At 35.6% G+C, this 23,341-nt stretch overlaps 1 protein-coding gene across 1 annotated transcript in view; it reads left to right on the forward strand.

Annotated features, from left to right (window-relative positions):
• DCDC1 (doublecortin domain containing 1) overlaps nucleotides 1-23,341 on the forward strand; it is a 48,860-nt gene that overhangs the window by 13,937 nt on the left and 11,582 nt on the right. Inside the window, exon 4 of the mRNA XM_011965614.1 lies at nucleotides 4,620-4,825. Coding sequence (XP_011821004.1) covers nucleotides 4,620-4,825 — 206 coding nt within the window. The remainder of the gene's footprint in view (nucleotides 1-4,619; nucleotides 4,826-23,341) is intronic.

The raw sequence follows: 23,341 nt of genomic DNA on the forward strand, positions 1-23,341 counted from the left end.
GAACTCCTGACCTCAGGTGATCCACCCGCCTCGGCCACCCAAAGTGCTGGAATTACAGGCATGAGCCACTGCACCTGGTCTATTTTTCTTTCTTAAACATGTCAGGCCGATCCTCATTTCGAGTCTCTGTGCTTGGTTTTCACTCTGCTTGGAATACCTTTCCCCCAGATTTTCACAACTAACTTCTCATCACATATGCCTCTCTGTTCAGAGAGACCTTACACTGTTGGTTTCTCTGCCAGAGACTGTGAACTGCACAACTAGCTCTGTCCTCCTTACAGTTGTCAACCTGGTGCCTTGATGTGTGGACACCCAATAAATATTGTTGAATGAATAAGCAATTAGTTGGAGAGAAATGAATAAGCAGTATAGGTACAAGGTCTCGCTGAGAGAGTGGATAACTGTAAAAGAAGTGGAAACACTGACAGAAATAAAAACTGTGAAGGGTGAGTCAGTTTGTGTAGAAAGATATGAAATTTTACTTTAGACATTGAATTTGAGATATATGGAAGTGGCAGAAGAGTGCAGTGATTGGGAGCACAGCTTCTTGAACTAAATTCATATCCCAGTGCCACCACATACCAGTAGTATGATCTTGGGCAAGTTAATGCCTCTGTGCCTCAGTGCCTCAGTTTCCTCAACTGTAAATAAGAATAATAATATTACCTATCTCATAAAGTTGTTGAGAGAACAAAATAAGTTAATATCTATAAATCACATAAATAGAGTCTGGCTATAGTATTGTTTTCCATGGAATTTAAGGAGTTCTGCATGTGAAAGAGTTTCAGCCGGAGCTGGGACTAGAGTTGGGTGAATGAAGTACCAATGGGACACAATTTGAGGAGCCACTTGCTCTGAGGCTTGTGTGAGGGCCCTGCACAGCTTCCTTAAATTTTGCCTCATTGGCCTTCACTCCCCTCACCCTAGTGCTGGCCTTGGAAAACCCTTTATTGGTAAGATTCTCTAAATCTTGGCGCCTGTAACATCTCCCTCTGGCCTTAGTGGGAGTGGTTTCTTGCTCTTTCTAATCTCTGGGTTGCCTAACTGTCCTTCGGTTGCTTCTCAGCCTTTTCTATCACTTACATAACCATTTACCTGCAGTCAGTTTCCTCTGCCCAAATCCTCTGAGTAGATTCTGCTTTCCTGATTGGACTCTGACTGATGTAACAATTAATATGCTCTGACACTCCATAATAAGCAATCAAATTTCAGGGAGGTGAGGGAAGAAGCTAACATTTATGGAATGACTTCAATATGTTAGGTAATTTTACATATTTTCAGGGGAATCAGCCCCCACTATTTCAATGTAGGTTCTTTTCTATTTTCCCTAAGTGTCGACTGGTCTGAGAAATAAAGAGAAAGAGTACAAAGAGAGAAATTTTACAGCTGGGCCTCCGGGGGTGTCATCACATATTGGTAGGACTGTGATGGCGACCCTGAGCTGCAAAACCATCAGGTTTTTATTAGGGATTTTAAAAGGGGAGGGGATGTACAAACAGGGAGTAAGTCACAAAGATCACATGCTTCAAAGGGCAGTAAATATCACAAGGCAAGGCAAAATTAGAATTACTGATGAGGGTCTATGTCCCACTGTGCACGCATTGTCTTGAAAAACATCTTAAGAGGAAACAGGATTCGAGAGCAGACTACCAGTCTGACTAGAATTTACTAGGCTGGAATTTCCTAATCCTAGTAAGCCTGAGGGTACTGCAGGAGATCAGGGCGTATTTCAGTCCTTATCTCAACCACATAAGACAGACACTCCCAGAGTGGCCGTCTATAGACCTACCCCCAGGAATGCATTCCTTCCCCAGGGTCTCAATTACTAATATTCCTTGCTGGGAAAAGAATTCAGCAATATTTCTCCTACTTGCATGCCCATTTATAGGCTCCCTGCAAGAAGAAAAATATGGCTCTATTCTGCCCGACCCCACAGGCAGTCAGACCTTATGATTATCTTCCCTCGTTCCCGGAAAATCGCTGTTATCCTGTTCTTTTTCAGGGTGCACTGATTTCATATTGTTCAAACACACATATTTTACAGTCAATTTGTACAATAGTGGTCCTGAGGTGACATACATTCTCAACTTATGAAGATGACAGGATTAAGAGATTAAAGTAAAGACAGACATAAGAAATTATAAGAGTGACTGGGGAAGTGACAAATGTCCATGAAATCTTCACAATTTATGTTCAGAGATTGCAGTAAAGACAGGTGTAAGAAATTGTAAAAGTATTAATTTTGGGAACTGATAAATGTCCATGCAATCTTCATCCCTATCAGACAGTGGAGTGATGCTTGCTAGATAATTTTTAATGAGAAATCTGAGATTCAGGGAGGTATAGTACATCTAGTGTCACTAAGAAACAGAGTTAGGGTTCAAGCATAGTTTGAAGGTAGAGGTAATACCCTTTCACCATGCAGATTGTGGGTAAACTCCCATTAAACTACAATAATTCATTCTTTTTTTTTCCCCCCCGTGAGGATTTTTTTTCCCCAGAGAAATACTGACTGACAATGATCAGCACCTATGGGATCTCCTCCTCTTCTTTTTTTCTTCTTTATTTATTGAGGTCACATAATGCAAAATTAATAATTTTAAAGTGAGCAATTTAGTAACATTTAGTGCATTCACACTGTCATGTAACTAATACTTCTATCTAGTTCCAAAATATTTCCATCATTTCAAAATAGAACACTTTACCCATTAAGCTTCTCTTGAATCCCCTCTCCTCCCTGCTGCTGGCAACCATCAATGTATGTTCTGTTTTTATAGATTTACCTATTCTGATATTTCATGTAAATGGAATCATATAATATGTCACCTTTTTTATGTCTGGCTTCTTTCATTTAGCATAATGTTTTTGAGGTTTGTCCATATTGTAGCAAGTATCAGTACTTCATTATTTTTTATGACTGAATAATATTCCATCTATGTTATACATTGTACCACCATTGTACCAGTCATTCCATAATGATCATATAATGTTTATCCATTCATCTATTGATGGACATTTGGTTACCACATGTTGGCTATTGTAAATAGTGCTGCTATGAACATGTGTGTACATGTACTTACTTGAGTATCTGTTTTCAATTCTTTTGGCTATTTATGAACTCATTAACTTACAGTTAATATAGTTAACTATATTTAATTGTATTTAATATATTTAAACTATATTTAATATATTTAATAACTAATAAGTTAACTATAGTGAATATAGTTAAAATAACTCATTTTTCTATTATAATTTCTAATTCCTATTAATTTCAGTTTACAAAATGAAAACACACGGTAACAAATTTCTGTTAAAATGTTTTTTCTCTTTTTGAAGGCTTATGTCTATAGTCTTATAATCTAGTTTTAATTTAATCAGCAAGTTTTGTTTATCTGCTATGGTATATGTGTTTTTATATGTATATATGTTTGTCAGTAACAGAGAGAAAGAAGTGGGGGAGAATAGAGGGTTTTTTGTTGTTGTTGTTGAACATTTAATATAGTCATTCTGAGACTTGAAGGTTATTACAACCACTGGCTTATTTTTCATATCAATATTGGCAGATTTTATGTAAAGTAACATTTCTAGGTCAAAGAGGCCAAGCTTCTTTCAAGGTAAGTGCTAACAGAGAAAGATCATTTGAAAATCTAGGCAAATTTCAATGCAAAATAGCAATAAATGCAGCTATTTTCAGTTATTTGTAAATAAAATTATGTTTCTCTCAGAACAAATAAGAGCAGATGAGGGAGGGATCATTGTGTTTTTGTAATTTATGTAAGAAGAAAATATGATTAAAATAAATTGAATGCACAAATAAGTAGCTCAGATGCAAATTATTTATTTATGAAACAAAACCTCTTGAAAAGAGAAGAATGCTGACAGCAACTTAGAATGCAATATACTGCACTCCTGTTCTTACCCTTACATTTTCAAAGTCAAACATAGTAATTTAGTTGTGCTCTTGTTTATATTAGTGGGAGTTTTAAAACTTAAATTTCTGCACACAGCTTTGAAAATGTATAGGTCAAAATAAACTGTTAATGAAAAACTGTTTTTCATTTTCAGTGAAATAGTTTAAATCTCTCACCAAGGATGTCCTAGAAGGCACCTTCCTTCTAGTCACAGGAGAAGAATTATAGTATAATGTTACTATTTGGAGGTCAGCATCTTTAAAGCAACATGGATAAGAAATCATATTAAAAAGACAAGAAATGTTTCCCAACCCTAAAGAACATAAAAGTTCAGGACCTATGTAGTTTCATAGTAAGCTAAGGACATTGGACATTTTCAATGGACCCTTTCAGCTGGGTGCGTATAATCAGTAATAGAGGCATGCTAAGGTGAATTTTAATTAGGACTAAATTGTGGTATTACTCTTTCATACCCTGAACATCTGTTCCCTTCAGAAATGATGATTTATGCAGGCTATCAGAGCAGACAGCTTGCTACAGCTTATGTCACGGTTAGTAAGAAGCTGGTGGTAGCATTTCAGAAAACCCAGCATCTAAATGGAGACTGGCCAGTGTATAATAAACAGGTAGTAGAGGGAGGGAAGTATGATGTGTCCATTTTTAATTTTGAAGCCAAATATTGACTTGACTTAAAAAATTATCTTCTAGACCATCTGTTGTTAATGAAGAAAGTAACTTGGACAATGAATGGGTTGATGCTTCCTACTGATGTCAAAAGACGGAAAACCAAGCCTGTTCTTTCTATTAGAATGAAGAAACTTACTGAGAGGACCTCAGTCCGAATTCTGTTCTTTAAGAATGGCATGGGGCAGGATGGGCATGTGATTACAGTGGGAAAAGAAACAATGAAAAAGGTAATTTTATATTAAATATTGAACTATGAATTCAATTTCAAAATTTTGTGGCTTTTGAAATGTGTTATTTTTTTTCTTCTAAATATCAATGTCAACAAATAAACTGAAATATTAAGAAGACATTATATAGAACTAAAAAATTCTATATAAACCTGTTTATAAGTCTGTTTATTACACTAATACCACAAATTACCATAGCAAAGCAACAATATTTCAGGAAATTATTTGGCTAACATAGTCATTCACCTAGTTAAAATGTTATGTTTATACTAGAGAAAACATTCTAAACATTCTAATTAGTTACAATATTTTATAAGCTATTTAGATCGAAGCCAGTCTAACCTAGCTTCCACTCTCAAATCTGCCTCTTTTCATTTAGAATACTGGTAAGACCTAAAAATATCCTTGTACCTGTAAAGAATTAGCAAGGCCCCAAATCACTAAAGTGCAGTTTCAAAGTATTCATAGAAGTTTTAAAAACAAATCTAAGGGGCCCAAGAAAAATCATGAAACAAGCAAACTTAAAAAAAAAGTTAAAGTATTACTTGTCATACAAACGCATGTTTTTTAGAAGGTGTTTGTACTTTCTAAAACATCTTTGATATTAAAAAAAATACCGAGGAGCTAATGGGAATTTGAAACACACACACACATTTTTATACAGATAAGGATTTTTCAACCAATTTTAAAGCAACCTAATAATAATATAGTAACAAATGTGTTGAGAATGTATGAGAGACAGTAAAACATAACCAAATGCCTAGGCTTGAATCTTGGCTTCACCATTCACTAACTATGAGGCCTTGGACACCTTTGTTTCCCTGAGCCTCAGTTTCTTCATCTAAAAAAAACCAGAGATAACAGTAGTACCTATTTCATAGAGTTGCTGCGAGGATTTAATGTGATATTATGCATGGAGTACAATGCCTGGCACCCAGAAAGTTCCCATTAAATGTTTCTAGTCGCATCTTTGAGACTCATAATATACACCTAACAGAAATTAGTTTTCTTTCTAATAGAAAATTTTTGTTATGAAATCAAGATAATTTTGTTATACAAAACTATTTCAAATTGAATGAAACAGGTGAATAGTTGACTAGATATTGGAATTTTAATCAAAATATCTACTTCTTCATTTATTTGTTTTTGTGGTTGTTTTACAACCACAACTGGTTAAGAGCATTTACCAGTGAGCTGGGAAACCTGAGTTTTGTTTCCTTCTCATCTGCAGATTTGGATTATGATATTAAGGGATATTACACAGCAGAGCAAATTGCTAAGGCAAGTTATAACATCTTCCCTGGCGATTTTGAAAAATAGAGAAGATGGACATATCTCTTGGACTGTTAAAATGCGGTCATTCTTGGAGATAGAAGCTAGGTTAGATAACCTCTTGAGTTCACTTCAGTTCAATCTCTGTAATTCCATGCCTTAGTGATAAAATTGGAGTAATAGTCACTCTTACAGATTATATGTTCTTAGATGAAAGGTTGAGTATAAATAAAAATGCCACTGCTATTTTGCTTTTTGTCTCTAGAGAGGAATTTATTTAAAACTGGATGATCAAGGGAGTCTTTAGCTTGCATTTTTCTTTTACAATTTGTAGAAAATATTTAAAGAATTTTCACAAATTCATGATAGAACTCATGATAGAACATGATTTAGTAACAAATGCATTAGTAAATATTTGCCTCAGTATCACATTTAAGAATGAGGTAAAGAAGAGGAGGCAACAAAATGCTGATCTTGGGTGTCAATAAGAACTTTTTAGAAGGGAAAAATAAGACTTGCTAATTATTTTGTAAATAAAATTTAAATTTTGAAAGTGTTGTTGATAATCATAGGATCATGCTCTATTTATACATTAAACACCAAATCAGTAATAGAAATAAGGAAGTGTCAAAGTCTTAAGAGAAAAACAAATTATTTTCTCTTTTATGATAAAACATTAGGAATGTTAGCTATTTTTCAACTACTACTAAGTAATGTAAAACTGAAGTAGAGTGTAAAGTATTCTAATATGGTGAAGGTTATTGCAATGGGATAAGAAGAGAATTATTGAGGATGAGTGTTACAATAAGGTAGTTAAAGCATAAAAGTCCTCTATGAGCACAGAATAGAGCCAAGGGGAAATGACTGTATGTTAATTACAAGGAGAAAATCAAAAGGAAATCTGTTTATTTACTTTAGGAAGTAATTAAGAAGTTTGAAATGAGGGCCAAAATGATATATTTCTTTACTAAACTCTAGAATACCAGAACTATAGCACATCTCTTTGCAATTTAAATCTGATGATTTTAGAATTACTTGATATGGTTTCAGTAATCACACAGCATGTGCTACTATAGGATATAGGCTAAACATCTATATTCATGGGTTGAGAAAGGTATTAAGAAAAGTTTGTGGGCATAAGATGCCAAATTAATGGGAAATGAAATATGGCTGATATGGATACACAACTTGGAGATTAGCATCCTGGTGGATAAGTTTTATTCTCTTCCAATTACATCTTGGATTCATTTTCAGATAATTGATGGCTGTGTGGATTATTTTATTATTCAAGATAGCATTTCCTTTCTGAAAAATGTTTGATTTTTTTCCAGTAGTTAATAATTATATCTTACTTACTTGGGTTTTTGCTTGGTTTGCTACTATCACCAATAGCATGAAATTACAGTGGTGAAGAAAATGATGGAAAAGATAATGAAATGAATGAAACAATAAAAAAAAATTCGCTGTCCTCTTGCTCCCATTTGAACTGGCTGTTTTCTATGACCTCTATGCTGGGATCTGTCTTTACTATCAACCTGAGAATTATCATTCTCTCTCTCCTGTGTTGGATTTCTTTTCCCTGGTTCCCTAGTTTTCCCGTACCTCATCTATTCTACTGTGTGCATATTCCAGTGGCTTCCCAAAAAAGAGAATATGGATGGTGAATATTTTGAAATCTTGGGAAATATTTCTTCTTTCAAACATTAAAAGTATTGCTATATTGATTTTTGTTGCTAGTGTTGCTGCTGAGAAGTCTGATATCATACTGATTCATCATCCTTTGTAGGTGACACAAAGGATGAAAACATTTAGGACCATCTCTTTATTGATAGTGTTCAAATTTTTTTTCAAGATATGCTGGATACTCAGGATGTCTTCTCAGTTTGAAAAGTGTCATCCTTTTCTTTTGAGATGTTTTATTGAACTATATATATTTCTGACAATATCCTTTTACTGTAGTTTTTCTGTTGTTATTTTATGGAGCTCCTACTTTTTTATGTTGGATCTTATGTACTGAACTTCTAATTTTCTTATCTGGGAGATTTGCTTATCTTTACCTCCCAACCCAGTGAATCTTTTGCTTCTCCTTGTACCGTCTGTTGTTTTTGGAGGGGGAGTTGGAGGGGGGTTGGAGGCATTGCTTTTGTTTTATTTGGTTTTGGTCTTTAATGTTACAGACTACAGACTTACTTTAAGTATGAGTTACTCCTCCATCAATATTTAAAATTGAAGAACCAAAAAGTTGGTTGAAAAGCTATGAGCATAGGTTTGTGTTATTGACAGATGGATTTCATTGGAGAATGTTTTGACTAGGATTTTTCATTGGGGTTGGGTTCCTAATTATCAGTGTCTTTTCTCTGGAGTTAATCAATTTCAGCAAATAAAGTCCGCCAATTTGAGCAATGTACTAGCCAAGTGGAGAAGGGGGTTAAGAGTTTCACTTTCAATATGTAGACTTTCATTTAATTCTCCTCTTTTCAGTAAGAGGTTTAGTCTCTCCAGAGAACAAATCTCGTGTCTTCTCTTCTGATAGCAAAAGTATAGTTGCCTACCTGGTTGATGTGGGAAGGGTTCTGGAGGTTTATCTGTTTTCTGTATAGTCAATCTGTTTTTAGCCCAACTTTTAGAGGTACCTAATGCCTCAAATTTATAAGCCTTTTTGGGGTTCTGCAATACAAATAAAATGTACTTTTACTAGTTTAAGTTTTGACTTTTCTGGTCTGCTAAATCATTTACCACTTAATTATCTTCCCACCTTTCTGGTTCTCTTTTTTGGAAAATAAATGTGAAGTGTCAGTCTTTTAATATTGATAATAATTGATTAATAATTATTGATAAAAATGAATAATTCTAACATTTTCTTCCTATCCCAATTGTTTTCCCAGTTTCTTGGTGTTTATGCAGCGTAATTTGGCAAACATAGTGTTAGCTTACTTCAATGAGAACAGAATACTTTTCCTCTGTTACCTGGAGGCGTCATATACTTACTGCAGGCAAAAGGCCCACAGTTTTTTCAAAGTGTGGTCCACAGAACACTTTCATCAGAATTGTCTGGCTTTTCTGTTAAAGGTTCAGACTCCTAGGCCCTACCACGCCTATTGAGTTAAGAATTCTTGAGTGTGGGCCCTAGTAATCTGAATTTCAACAAATGTCTCCAAATGATTCCTAGCCACTCTAAAGTTTGAGAATTCTTATTCCAGTGTTCTAAAATTTCAAACTTACTAATTGATGGAAATCTTCACAGACTTCCTTTTTGCTTGTTCTCCTGTACTTCTCATATAATTTAAGAGAAAAAAAAACTTGTGAGACAGAATAAAAGAGGTTGGGGGAAATTAGATAACTAGTTGTCAGATTAGAATGAGTGCAGGGAGTTCAGAAATCAGGAAATAGAAAACATCTACAAGCGGGCAGAGAAAGAGTGGTTATGTGTAGCAAGTCTGGCTTAGGAAAAAATACTTCCTTCATATTTGTATGTAAACATATTTCATTGTAATTACTTTTTCCTGTTATTACTGAAAAAGCATATAAGTATTGCGAGAATTACTGCTATATGAATTTCAAGGTATAAATAAGCAATAGACTTTATTAGATGCCTTTAAGCCAGGAGAAATATGTATTTCTATGATGTATACCATTTATTAATTTAAAAACATAATAAGCTTAAACAAAAAAGTAAGAAAAATTTCAAGCTTAAGAGGCCCAATTCAATTGAAATAACACAATATAATGATATGATTGTGGAATGTTCACACAGAAATTAGTAACTATGGCAGCAGAGATTTTCCCAATAGTGTGGGCAAAATAATTTAGAGAGTATCTTCAGAGATTCAAAAAGGAGCACCTGGGGTAGCAAAATTTGATTAAGGATGCTCAACATGGATTCCGACAGAGGAGGTCATGCATAATTAGTATGTTGGAACTTCTTTAAAGAGCTTTTTATGAAACATGAGGAAAAGTCCATTGATACTACTTATTATTGTTATTTAAAAATTAGGCTAGTTTTTTAAACCAGAGATTAAATCCGATTAAAAAAACAAAAGAAGAGTTTTAAAAATACGGAATTTGATAATATGGTTTATTCTCAAGAGGCTATGAATAGCCAGTTGCCTTTTCATTATTTAATGTGAATTTCTAGGATTATACAATTGAGTTATTTTAGAATATTATGTCATTATTTATAGTCAGATTTTTTTCTTAAATGAAATTCTAAAAAAAGCAAAAAGAGAAAGAATGTATTTAATAGAAATAAAAACAAATGAGAATTTTCAGTCTAAAGATTCATTTACTTTACTGATGGTAGTTAAGGAAAGTCCTTAATATTATTTAGGGGCAGTTGAGACATAAACATGGCCAGGCACGTAATCCCAGCACCTTGGTAGGCCAAGGTGGACGGATCACCTAAGGTCAGAAGTTCGAGACCAGCCTGGCCAACATAGTGAAACCCTGTCTCTACTAAAAATACAAAAATTAGCTGGGTATGGTGGCGGGCACCTGTAATCCCAGCTATTTGGGAGGCTGAGGCAGGAGAATCATTTGAACCAGAGAGGCAGAGGCTGTAGTGAGCCAAGATCACTTCACTGCACTCCAGCCTGGGTGACAGAGCAATACTCCATCTAAAAAAAACCCAAAAAAAGATATAAACATGACATTCAATTTGAAAGGTAAAATGTATTTCTGTGTTTTTTTTTTTTTTTTTTGAGGCGGAGTCTCACTCTGTTGCCCAGGCTGGAGTGCAGTATTTTTGTGTTTTTTATTAAAATTATTTTATAGTTTTTGTATGTACATTTTATATTTTGACGTATTTTAATTTTTAAGAATATGTAACAATAATGGTAACATTAAAGTGTTTATTAGATTCGTGTCCATGCATACCTTATCATTAAAGAATCTTTGATGAATTTTATCGAGTTTCTGGACATTAGAATCACAGGATTTTATGAAGTAATCTAGTCAAGCTACTCAAAAAACTGAAACTTAGACAAGCTAACTACCATATCCAAAGTGGATCAAGTAAAATAGCTGGTACTATAACCCATTTTCTGATTTTAAGAGCAATATTCTTTATTATTCAAAACTTCCCTTAATATTACTTTTTCTTAAATTTTAATTCCTACTGTGTCGTGTCTTAAAAATGATTTAACATAACCATCAAAAATAAAAATGTAAGACATCTGTTTCCAGTTGGAGTAATTAGTATCAGACTAGCCATTCCATTCTAAACAACTGAAAAACTGGAAAAAATATATGACAACTATTTTTAGGTATTAAACAACAGGAAGCATCAGCTATAATGCCTAAGAGAAGGGGAAAAGTTGAAGTGAGTCCTAAAGTTCACTATGTCTTTGTACCTGGAGGAATTTATGGATCGTAGTAGAGAGAGAGGGAGGGAGAGTGGGAAAGAGTGAGAGAGAGAGAGAGAAGAGAGAATCTAAGAAAAGCACAGTGGTTCCCATAAACTGAAGAGAAAGACATCAAAGTTCTAGGTGGCTGAAATTTGCAGAGCAATACCATAAGAGGGAACTCTTTGTAGAATAGTTCTCAAATTTTGTGTAAGCATCCCCTCATGTCTTTAGCTGACTATTAAGTTGCTTATGCGTAGGGTGAACTCCACAAGGCCTGACACAAACAACTGCCAGGAAAAGAACAACTAATTAGGATGTAAAAGGGAAACAAGTATGGGAGTATGTGCAGGGTTAGGAGACGTTTGCCTTTTGACCAGTTGGAGAGGAGAGGTCTTGTTGAACTTGTTAGACAAATTGATGAAGATTCCAGTAAAGGTAATTTATATCCACAAGAAAAGTTGATCAATAGAAACAGACCTCAAAATAGAGTTAACCAAAAAAGACATTTAAACAGTGATTATAAATATGTTCATGTATTTAAAGAAAACATGAATATAATGCAAAGAGAACTGGAAACTTAAAATAGAACCAGTGGAACTTCTAGTTCTAAAAAATACAATATCTTAACTGAAAACAAAAAACAAAAAACAAAAAACAAAAAAACCTGGGTTTAACAGCAGGTTAGATATTAGAGAAGAAAAGATCAATGAACTTCAAGACAGGGCAATAAAGCTATCCAAACTGCAGTGCAGAGAAGCAAAAGGAAAGGACCGAAAACAAGGACTGAGTGTCGGTAACTTGTGGGATATCAATGAGTCTAATAGAGGTATAATTGGAGCCCTAGAAAGACTGAGAAGAATGTGAATATTTGAAGTAATAATGGTCAGAATTTTTCCTGAGTTCATGGAAAACAACCCACATATCTAAGAAGCTCAATGCACCTCTACTAGAAAGATAACCAGATTAAGGACATAAATCACATTGCTGTAAACAATGATAAATAGGAAAGCTTAAAAGCAACCAGAGGGGAGGAAACACATTAATTACAGGGATACATATGTAAGAATAAAAACTGACTTCTCTTCAGAAATTATGCAAGACAGAAGATAGCAGATACCTTTAAAGTGTGGAGAGAAATAATATGTTTAAAGTGCTGAAAGAAAAACTGGTCATCTTATTTTGTGTTACAGTAAAAATACCTTTAAAAATCTTTCAAATAAAAGCATTCTCAGGCAAACAGAATATGAAGCACTTGTATCTAGCAGACCTATACTATGAGAAATATTAAAGGATATTTTTCACTGGAAGAAAATGATACCAGAAACAAATTTGGGTATGCACAAAGAAATTATTTTAAATATACATGGTACATTCAGTTTTATAGACCCTTTGCTGCTTATTGAGCCATTCCCAGTACATTTAAGATGATTAAAATTATGTTAAGAATGTTTCCTGACTACAAAAGAATTAAATTAGAAATAAATAACCAAATATATCAGGTCACTCACTCTCTAGCTGTGGAGAGTTGTTTAATGTAGACATAAAACTCCCTTTAATACATTTATCTTAATAGACTATATTTAATATTATGTATGTTATCTTTCTTTAATAGATTATATATAAATTATCTTTAATAGACATTAAATTCCCTTTCATATATACACCTATCCTATTTGTCTTGTCCTTCTAGATATAGAACTCTAATACAACCTAAATTACCAAAATTGAGACAGAAGAAAATTTATATCTCAAAATCTCTGTATGTATTAAATAAATCAAATTTATAATTAAAAACTTTTCAAAAAACAAAATTCCAAGACCAAATGATCTCACTGGTGAATTTTATCAACCTTTCATGAGAAAATAATATCAGTTGTACACAAACCTTTTAGAAAATAGAGAAAACAGGAAAACTTCCCCTCTCACATGATGAGACTAGCATTATAAAGACATTACTAGAAAAGAAAATTCATACCACTATCCTCCTAACCATTGGTGCAAAATTACTTCATAAAGTGTTAACAAATCAAATCCAACAATACATCATGATCAAGTGAGTTTTATCCCAGGAATGCAAAGTTGGTGTGTTAGTCCATTTTCATGCTGCTGGTAAAGACATACCTGAGACTGGAGAATTTACAAAAGAAAGAGGTTTATTGGACTTATAGTTCCACATGGCTGAGGCAGCCTCATAATCATAGTGGCAGGGAAAAGGCACGTCTCACATGGTGGGGGCAAGATAGAGAATGAAAGCGAAACGAAACAGTTTCCCCTTATCAAACCATCAGATCTTGTGAGACTTATTCACAAACGCGAGAACAGTATGGGTGAAACCTCCCCCATGATTCAGTTATCTCCCACTGGGTCGCTCCCACCAAACGTAGGAATTACAGGAGTACAATTCAAGATAAGATATGGGTGGGGACACAGAGCCAAACCATATCAGTTGGTTTAACAACAGATAGTGTAGGTGACCACCTTAAGAGAATACAGAAAAAGTCATATGCTCATTTCAGTAGGTATCAGAGAGGAATTTGACAAAATTTAATATTCACTTATTAAAAAAAATTTTCATAGCAAACTTGAAATAGAAGGGAATTTCTTCAATCTGGTCAAGAATGTGTACTAAACACTGATTTAACTGCATACTTAATGATGAAAGACTGAACCGTTTTTCCCTAAGATCAGGATCAAGGCAAAGATGTCCTCTCTTTTCATTTCAGCTTACCATGCTATCAGAGGCCCTACCCTGTGATAAGGCAAGAAAAAAGTAGTAAAAAGTGTATAGATTTAAAAGGAAGAAATAAAAACTATTTTATTTATAGACAATGTGATAAGAGCATGAAATACCTTAAAGTATCTATATAAAAGCTAGTAGAACTAAGGAATACATTCAGCAAGTTTGCAGGATACAAGGTCAGTGAAATTGTATATACTAGTGGCCATTAGAAAATGAAATTTAAGGAGAGTGGGACATCTGGCTTCAGAGCGGGAACCTTCTTTGCACCAGTGACAAAAAAGAGAAATATGGGTGATGTTCAGAACGGCAAGAAGAGTTTTTGTTCAGAAGTGTGCCACACTGTGGAAAAGGGAGGCAAGCACAAGACCGGGGCCTAATCTCCATGGTCTCTTCGGGCAGAAGACACGTCAGGCCACTGTATTCACTTACACAAATGTCAATAAGAACAAAGATATCACCTGGGGAGAGGATACACTGATGGAGTATTTGGAGAGTCCCAAGAAGTACATCCCTGGAATAAAAATGATCTTTGCCAGCACTAAGAAGAAGGCAGAAAGGGCAGACTTGTTAGCTTGTCTTAAAAAAGCTACTAATGAGTAATAATTTGCCACTGCCTTATTTATTACAAAACAGAAATATTTCATGACTTTTTTATGTGTACCATACCTTAATAGATCTCATACACCAGAATTCAGATCATGAACGACTGACAGAATATTTTGTTGGGCAGTCCTGATTTAAAACTAAGACTAGCTTCTGGTTAAATGAATATGTTCAGTTTTTGAATTTTAATAGTAATTCCAATTCAGTAAATGCTATCACTGTGTACCCCTTCTAAAGCTATGATTAGACTTCGTTAGTAACATTCAACTTTTCACAAAGATGACGAGTGCCATCTTAAAACTTACTGGAGATTGGTTTTATATTTAAATTTACATACTGGGTTATGTAAATATATTTAAACCCTGGGGAAATTCCTTCACTGTCTCAGAACCAAGCAAGATTCACCTGTGTTTTGTGTTCATTTGCCTCTTAAAGGCAAGGGTTGAAGATAAATAAGGTAGCAATATCTACTTTATACTTTTGGCCCTAACTATGCCCATCTAATTAGAATTCCCTGTATTCAAAATGGTTCCTTTTACTTACTGAAAGGAATTTTAGTGTGGTTTATGTGTAATATCAAAGGTTATTTAACACTTCTCACATTTTATAGATGATCTATAAGGTCACATGCTTTTAAAATAGTAGCAAATCTTTTATTATTATTATTTTTAAATTTATTATACTTTAAGTTCTAGGATACATGTGCAGAACGTTCAGGTTTGTTACATAGGTGTACACCTGCCATGGTGGTTTGCTGGACCCATCAACCCGTCATCTACGTTAGGTATTTCTCCTGATCTTATCCCTCCCCGAGCCCCCAACCCCCTGACAGGCCTTGGTGTGTGATATTCCTCTTCCTGTGTCCATGTGTTCTCATTGTTCAGCTCCCACCTATGAGTGAGAACATGTGGTGTTTGGTTTTCTGTTCTTGTGTTAGTTTTCTGAGAATTATAGTTTCATCCATGCCCCTGCAAAGGACATGAACTCATCCTTTTTTATGGCTGCATAGTATTCCATGGTGTATGTGTGCCACATTTTCTTTATCCAGTCTATCATTGATGAGCATTTGGGTTGGCTTCAAGTCTTTGCTATTGGGAATAGTGCAGCAATAAACATATGTGGGCATGTGTCTTATAAACTTCACTCTTGAATTCTTTACATTCTAAGTCAAACTAAGTAATAATTTAGGATTGTCTTTAAACAGCCATTCAGAAACATAAAACTGTAGAACTGCTGTGTATTTGTGATTGGGAATGGTGCTTTTGCCAACTTAAAAGGATTAAACTAGAAGAGATATACACACAAAAAAAGAAAAAAAGAAAATGAAATTTAAAAATAAAATACCACAACACTCAAACACATGAAATACTTAACTATTCATTTAACACAATATGTGCAAGACTTATACAGTGAAAACAACAATTAATTGCTGAGAGAAATGAAAGAAGGCCCAAGAGATATATCATGTTCATGGACTGGAAACTTCAAAATTATAATGATGCCAATTTCTTGCAAATTGATCTATATAGTCAACATAATACTCATCAAAATTCAGCTGGCCTTCTCTTTGAGGAAAGGGGCATAAATTGACAAGATATTTCTAAAATATATGTGGAAATTCCAGAAATGCAAAGGAATTAGATAGCCAAATCAGTTTTAAACAAGAATAAATTTGGAGGATTTATACTACCTGATTTCTTTTAAAAAGTTGTATTTTAGTATTATTATTGTTATTTATTTTTTAAATTGACAAATAAAAATTGTATATATTTATGGTATACTACAGGATGATTTGAAATATGCCTACATTGTGGAATGGATAAACCAAGCTGATTAACAGTTGAATTACTTTAGATACTTATTTTTTTTGTCATAAAAATCTACTTTCTTAGCAGTTTTCAAGTATATAATATACTGTTATTAACTATAGTCACCATTATAAACAATCATTCTCTTGAACTTATACCTCCTGTCTGACTGAAATTTTGTGCACTTTATAGCCAGCATCTTCCTAGTCCTCCCACTCCCACTGCAGCCTCCTGTAATCACCATTCTATTCTCTGCTTCTATAAGTTTGACTTTTTTAGTTTTCACATATAAGTGAAATCATGTGGTATTTGTGTTTCTGTGCCTGGCTTATTTCACTTAACATAATGCCCTCCAAGTTTATCCATGTTGTTGCAAATGACAAGAGTTTCTCCTTTTTAAAGGCAGAATAGTATTCCATTTACACTACCTGTTTTCAACATCTATTATAAAGCTAAAGTAATCAAAACAGGATGATATGGGAATAAGAATACATATAGAAAGCAAAGAAACAAAATGGAGAGTTCAGAAGTAGACCCACACATACATGGGTAAATCATTCTTGATAGAGTAATTCAATGGGGGAAAAGACAATGTTTTTGATAACTATTGCTGAAACAATTGGATATTTCTGTGTGATAAGAACTTACCTCACAACCATTCATGAAAATTGATTTAAATTGATCGCAGATCTTATTATAAAGAGTAAAACTATACTAATTCTCAGAGAAAACGTGGGAGAAAATCTTTGCAACCTTAGGTAGGCAAATATTTCTTAGGACATAAAAAATTATGAACAAAGACATAGAAATCAACCATTAGCACATGAAAATATGCTCAATATTATTAATCATCAAGGAAATGCAAATTAAATCCATGATGAGTTACCACTATACACACATTAGAATGACTAATATTTAAAAGACTGACAATACCAAGTGTCGGTGAAAATGTGGAGAAATGTCAAATCTTGTATTTAGCTGATAAGAATGCAAAATGATACAGCCACTTGGCAAAATAGTTTGATAGCTTCATATAAAGTTAAACTTATACTTAATTACAATCTAGCAATCTCATTTTTAGATATATACCAAGGTAAATAACATATGTCAACACAAAGACTTCTAAGTGAATGTTTATAGTTGTTTTATTTGCAATTAGCCAAACTACAGACAGTACAAAAGTCCATATACCTGTGAATGGATAAAAGATTATGATATATTTATGTCAAGGACTATTTTTCAACAGTAAAAAGAAATGAGCATTGTGGTAAATGAATGAAACCAGGTATGAAATATTACATGCCATGAAATTGTAGAACAGATGAACTATTCTCTAGTGAAAAAAACCAGATTATTTGTGATTTCGGGCGAGGAGTATTGGGTTGCAATTGGAAAAGAACATGAGGAATTTTGGAAGGTAGTGGGAATATTCTGTGTATTCACTGTGGTAGTTACACATAGGTATACATTGTTCTATCTGCATCAACTGCACCTACTTAAAATAGGTACAGTTTATTTCATGCAAATTATAAATCAATAGAGTGGATTTTAAAAACAAACAAAAATAATAATATGACTAGAATTGTAATCTGGATCATTTAATTATTCTTAAGAAAATTCCCTCTGGTCATCTACTTCTCATTCACATTCTAAAAATAAAATACGAAAACACCACAGGACACAAATTCACGAGAAATAGTTGCCTTTTCAAATCATATTTATGTTCATTACTAGTGAGAGCAAATAACTAGATTTGGTGTGCATTCTTTCACTTACCTTTATGAGAATAAGACAAATAATAGGGCAGCATATTAAGCTCTAGGATTTATTCAGGAAAGTACTTTTAAGGTACTTAATAAGATGGGTACAAATTTAGCCCAATCTTCTGGCATTTTCTGGTTAACATAATGGTAATAATTTTGATTATAAGTCATTTTTGTAAAATGTTGGCCTGAGCAGAGACTTATGCCATGGCATTTGATTACATTTTAATTCTTTGAAAATTCATAAACTATTTGACAGCCTTTCAATAAGAAAAAAAAATTCTGTAAAAACAGATTCCCTTTCTCAAAATAATCATAATAAATGATAGTTCTCTTCTACTGAGCAAGTACAATTAATTGCCAAAGGTGAAGTATTTTTAGTAATCCAAATGATTAGTTTCACAATTATCCATTCATTTTCATAATTTTCAGCTTGATAAATTTCATCTAAAATTATTCCCTAGATTTTTAATTAAATGGTTTGCTTTTTAGGTTTATATAGTGAATACTGTTGTAATCTATTTGGTATACAAATACTCACTGAATTAGCTGAATAGATTTTCATCATTTGAGGAACATGGGACAAAAAATGTATTTTTCTGTCAGGATAACTTTAACTGCAAATAACAGATTCCTGATTGAAACAGACTTAAGCAAAAATGAAGCAAGAAAACCAGAGGTAGGGCAGCACCAAGCATAGTATGACAGAATTCCAGCTGTGATCTCTACAGTTTTCTGGAGTTTGTGCTCTTTCATATGTTGGTAACAAGATGGTTGCACAGCCAGGTATAACTATGTGCAGAGGCACAAAAGGACCATCTCTTCTCTATGAAAGATTAAGCCTTTCCCAGAAGCTCCTGCTTATGTCTCATTGACCAGAACTGGGTTATGTGTCTGTCTCAAACCATTCACTGACAAGGGACATGAGACTACAATAGGTAATTTAGACACATCAAGATAATTGTAGGCTGGGCGCAGTGGCTCTTTGGAAGGCCGAGGCGGGCGGATCACCTGAGGTCAGGAGTTCAAGACCAGCCTGACCAACATGGAGAAACCCTGTCTCTACTAAAAACACAACATTAGCCGGGCATAGTGGTGCACACCTGTAATCTCAGCTACTGGGGAGGCTGAGGCAGGAGAATCACTTGAACCCGGGAGGCGGAGGTTGCAGTGAGCCGAGATCAAGCCATTGCCCTCCAGCCTAGGCAACAAGAACGAAACTCCATCTCAAAAAACCAAAAAAAACAAAACAACAACAACAAAAATATAATTGTAGTCTTCCTTGAGTCAAGAGGGAGAAAAATCAGTATAGTAAGGATGAGGGTGGAGAATGGATATTGGATAGGCAGCCAACAGTATTACTATACACGTGAAGAAGTTTTCTTATTTTATTTCCTAGGACTTGCAAAAAGTTAGTGCTCTGGTACTAAAAAGAATTGGTTATTTGAAAAAAAAAATTCTTCTGGAATTATGCATACTTTATAGCATAATTTCATAAAAGCAGACAGAATTTTTTGCTAGCTTATCAGAATCTTGATCAAAAGATATTTATACTAAAATGAGTTTAAATTAGGAATAATATATATTAACTCTTTTATTCATTAATTCAAAATATTTTTTGACTACTAATGTCTGCCAAGTACCTGGATATGGTGGTGAGCAAAACAAGCCATGGCCTTGTTCTCGTGGAACTTTTAGTCTAGTGGTGGACAAAGAGATTTGTAAAATAAAGCCAGGTGTGGTGGCTCACACCTGTTATCTCAGCAATTTGGGAGGCTTAAGCAGGCGGATCAGGAGGTCAGGAGTTCCAGACCACCCTGGCAAATATAGTGCAACCCCGTCTCTACTAAAAATACAAAAATTAGCCTGGCATTGCAACAGGAACCTGTAGTCCCAGCTACTCAGGAGACTGAGGCGGGAAAATCACTTGAACCCGGGAGGCAGATGTTTCAGTGAGCAGAGACTGTACCATTGCACTCCAGCCTGGCTGACGGAGTGAGACTCTGTCTCAAAAAAAAAAAAAAAAAAAAAAAAAGGCATTTGTGAAATGATCATATCATTAAATGTGGAGTAGGTGGCATAAGGAAGGCTTCTTTCCTTTCCTATGAGGCTGCTCTCCCCCTTCATATGGTGACTTTTTGATTCCTGGAATACCTCCTGCTTGCTCTGCTATGGAGCCTTTTCATATGCTGTGTTCTCTGAAATAGTTCCCCACTCTCAATATCCTCCACTTGTTTCCAGATAAATCCAGTTTATCTCTTCTCAGAAGCCTTCCTTATGCCACCTACTCCACATTTAATGATGTGATCATTTTATAAATGTCTTTGTCCACTACTAGACTCAAAGCTCCATGAGAACAAGAACCTGGGTGTTTTTGCTCACTGCAATATCCAGGCACTTGGAAGATAGTAGTAGTCAAAAATATTTTGAATTAATCAATAAAAGAAACATATCAATTTGAGAGTTGTCAGTATGTAAATGGAAGATGAAATGTTGGGGTACCATTTAGTTTGCCTTAAGAGAGAGGCAGAAAGAAGGCTAGGACTTACCTTGATAAACCCAAGTGAATGAATATGCATGATCCCATGAAGAAGACAAGAAAGCAGGAGAAAAAAATAGTGGATTCCTGTATCTCAGGATTTGTTCATGCTGGATATGGTTTGGTTGTGTTCCCACCCAAATCTCATCTTTAATTCCGACATGTTGTGGGAGGGACCCTGGTGGGAGGCAATTGAGACATGAGGGTGGGTCTTTCACATGCTGTTCTCATGATAGTTAGTCTCATGCAATCTGATGGTTTTATAAGGAGGAGTTTCCCTGCACAAGTTCTTTCTCTGCCTGCTGCCATCCATGTAAGACATGACTTGCTTCAATTTGCCTTCTACCATGAGTGTCAGGCCTCCCCAGCCATGTGGAACTGTAAGTCCACTAAACCTCCTTCTTTTATAAATTGCCCAGTATTGGGTATGTCTTTATCAGCAGCGTGAAAATGGACTAATACAGTAAATTGGTACCAAGAGTGGGGTGCTGCTGTAGATAGCCAAAAATGTGGAAGTGACTTTTGAGCTGAGTAACAGTTAGGGGTTGGAGCAGTTTGGAGAGCTCAAAAGAAGATAGGACAAAGTGGGAAAGTTTGGAGCTCCCTAGAGACTTGTTGAATGGCTTTGACCAAAATGCTCATAGTGATATGGATAATGAAGTCCAGGCTGAGGTGGTCTCAAATAGAGATGAGGAACTTGTTGGAAACTGGAGCAAAGGTGACTTGCTATATTTTAGCAAAGATACTTGTGGCATTTTGCCCCTGCCCTAGAGATTTGTGGAACTTTGAAATTGAGAGAGATGATTTAGGGTATCTGGTGGAAGAAATGTCTAAGCTGCAAAGCATTCAAGATGTGACTTGGGTACCATTAAAGGCCTTCAGTTTTATAAAGGAAGCAGAACGCAAAAGTTTGGAAAATTTGCAGCCTAACAATTCAATAGAAAATAAAATCCCATTTTCTGAAGTTTAAGCCGATTGCAGAAGTTTGTATAAATAATGAGGAGCTGAAGGTTAATCCCCAAGACAATGGGGAAAATGTCTCTGGGGCATATCAGAGGTCTTCACAGCAATGCTCCTATCACAAGCCTGGAGGCCTAGGAGGAAAAAATGGTTTCAAGGACCAGGCCCAGGGTACCATACTGCATTGCAGCCTAGCGACTTGGTGTCCTGCATCCCAGCTGCTCCAGCCGTGGCTGAAAGGGGCCAATGTAGAGTTTAGGCCATGGCTTCAGAGGGTGCAAGCCCCAAGCCTTGGCAGCTTGTGAGTCCCTACACAGAGTTCCTACTGGGGCACTGCCTAATGGAGCTGTGAGAAGAGGGCCACCATCCTCTAGACCCCAGAATGGTAGATCCACTGACAACGTGCATCTGGAAGTGCTTTAGACATTCAACACCAACCCATGAAAGTAGCCAGAGGGAGGCTGTGCCCTGCAAAGCCACAGGAGTGGAACTGCTCAAGACCATGGGAACCCACTTCTTGCATCAGCGTGACCTGTATGTGAGACATGGAGTCAAAGCAGATAATTTTGGAGCTTTAAGATTTGACCACCCTGTTGGATTTTGGACTTGCATGGGGCCTGTAGCCCCTTTGTTTTGGCCAATTTCTCCCATTTGGAACAGCTGTATTTATGCAATGCCTGTACCTCTAGTTTATTTAGAAAGTAATTAACTTGCTTTTTATTTTAATTTACTGGATGGAAGGGACTTTCTCTGTCTCAGACGAAACTTTGGACTGTGGACTTTTGAACTGATGCTAAATGAGTTAAGACTTTGGGGAACTGTTGGGAAGGCATGATTGGTTTCAAAATATGAGGACATGAGATTTGGGAGGGGCCATGAGATTTGGGAAGGGTGCATGAGATTTGAGAGGTGAAATGATATGGTTTGGCTGTGTCCCCACCCAAATCTCATGTTGAATTTCCATAGGTTGTGGGAGGGACCTGGTGGGAGGTAGTTGAGTCATGGGGGTGGGTCTTTCCCGCGCTGTTCTTGTGATAGTGAAAACGTCTTATCAGGTCTGATGGTTTTGTTTTTTTGAGACGGAGTCTCACCCTGTCACCCAGGCTGGAGTGCAATGGCGCGATCTTGGCTCACTGCAGCCTCTGCCTGCTGGATTCAAGTGATTCTCCTGCCTCACATCCTGAGGAGCTGGGATTACAGGTGCCTGCCACCACACCCAGCCAATTTTTGTATTTTTAGTAGAGACGGGGAATCAACCATGTTGGCCAGGCTGGTCTTGAACTCCTGACCTCATAATCTGCCCACCTTGGCCTCCCAAAGTGCTGGGATTACAGGCATGAACCACTGTATCTGGCCTCAGGTCTGATAGTTTTATAAGGAGAGGTTTCCCTGCAGAAGCTCTCTGTCTGCCTGCGCCATCCACGTAAGATGTGACTCGCTCCCCCTTGCCTTCCACCATTATTGTGAGGCCTCCCCAGCCATGTGGAAC

Source organism: Mandrillus leucophaeus, unplaced genomic scaffold, assembly GCF_000951045.1.
Source record: "Mandrillus leucophaeus isolate KB7577 unplaced genomic scaffold, Mleu.le_1.0 Scaffold73, whole genome shotgun sequence".
NCBI classification, from domain to species: domain Eukaryota; kingdom Metazoa; phylum Chordata; class Mammalia; order Primates; family Cercopithecidae; genus Mandrillus; species Mandrillus leucophaeus.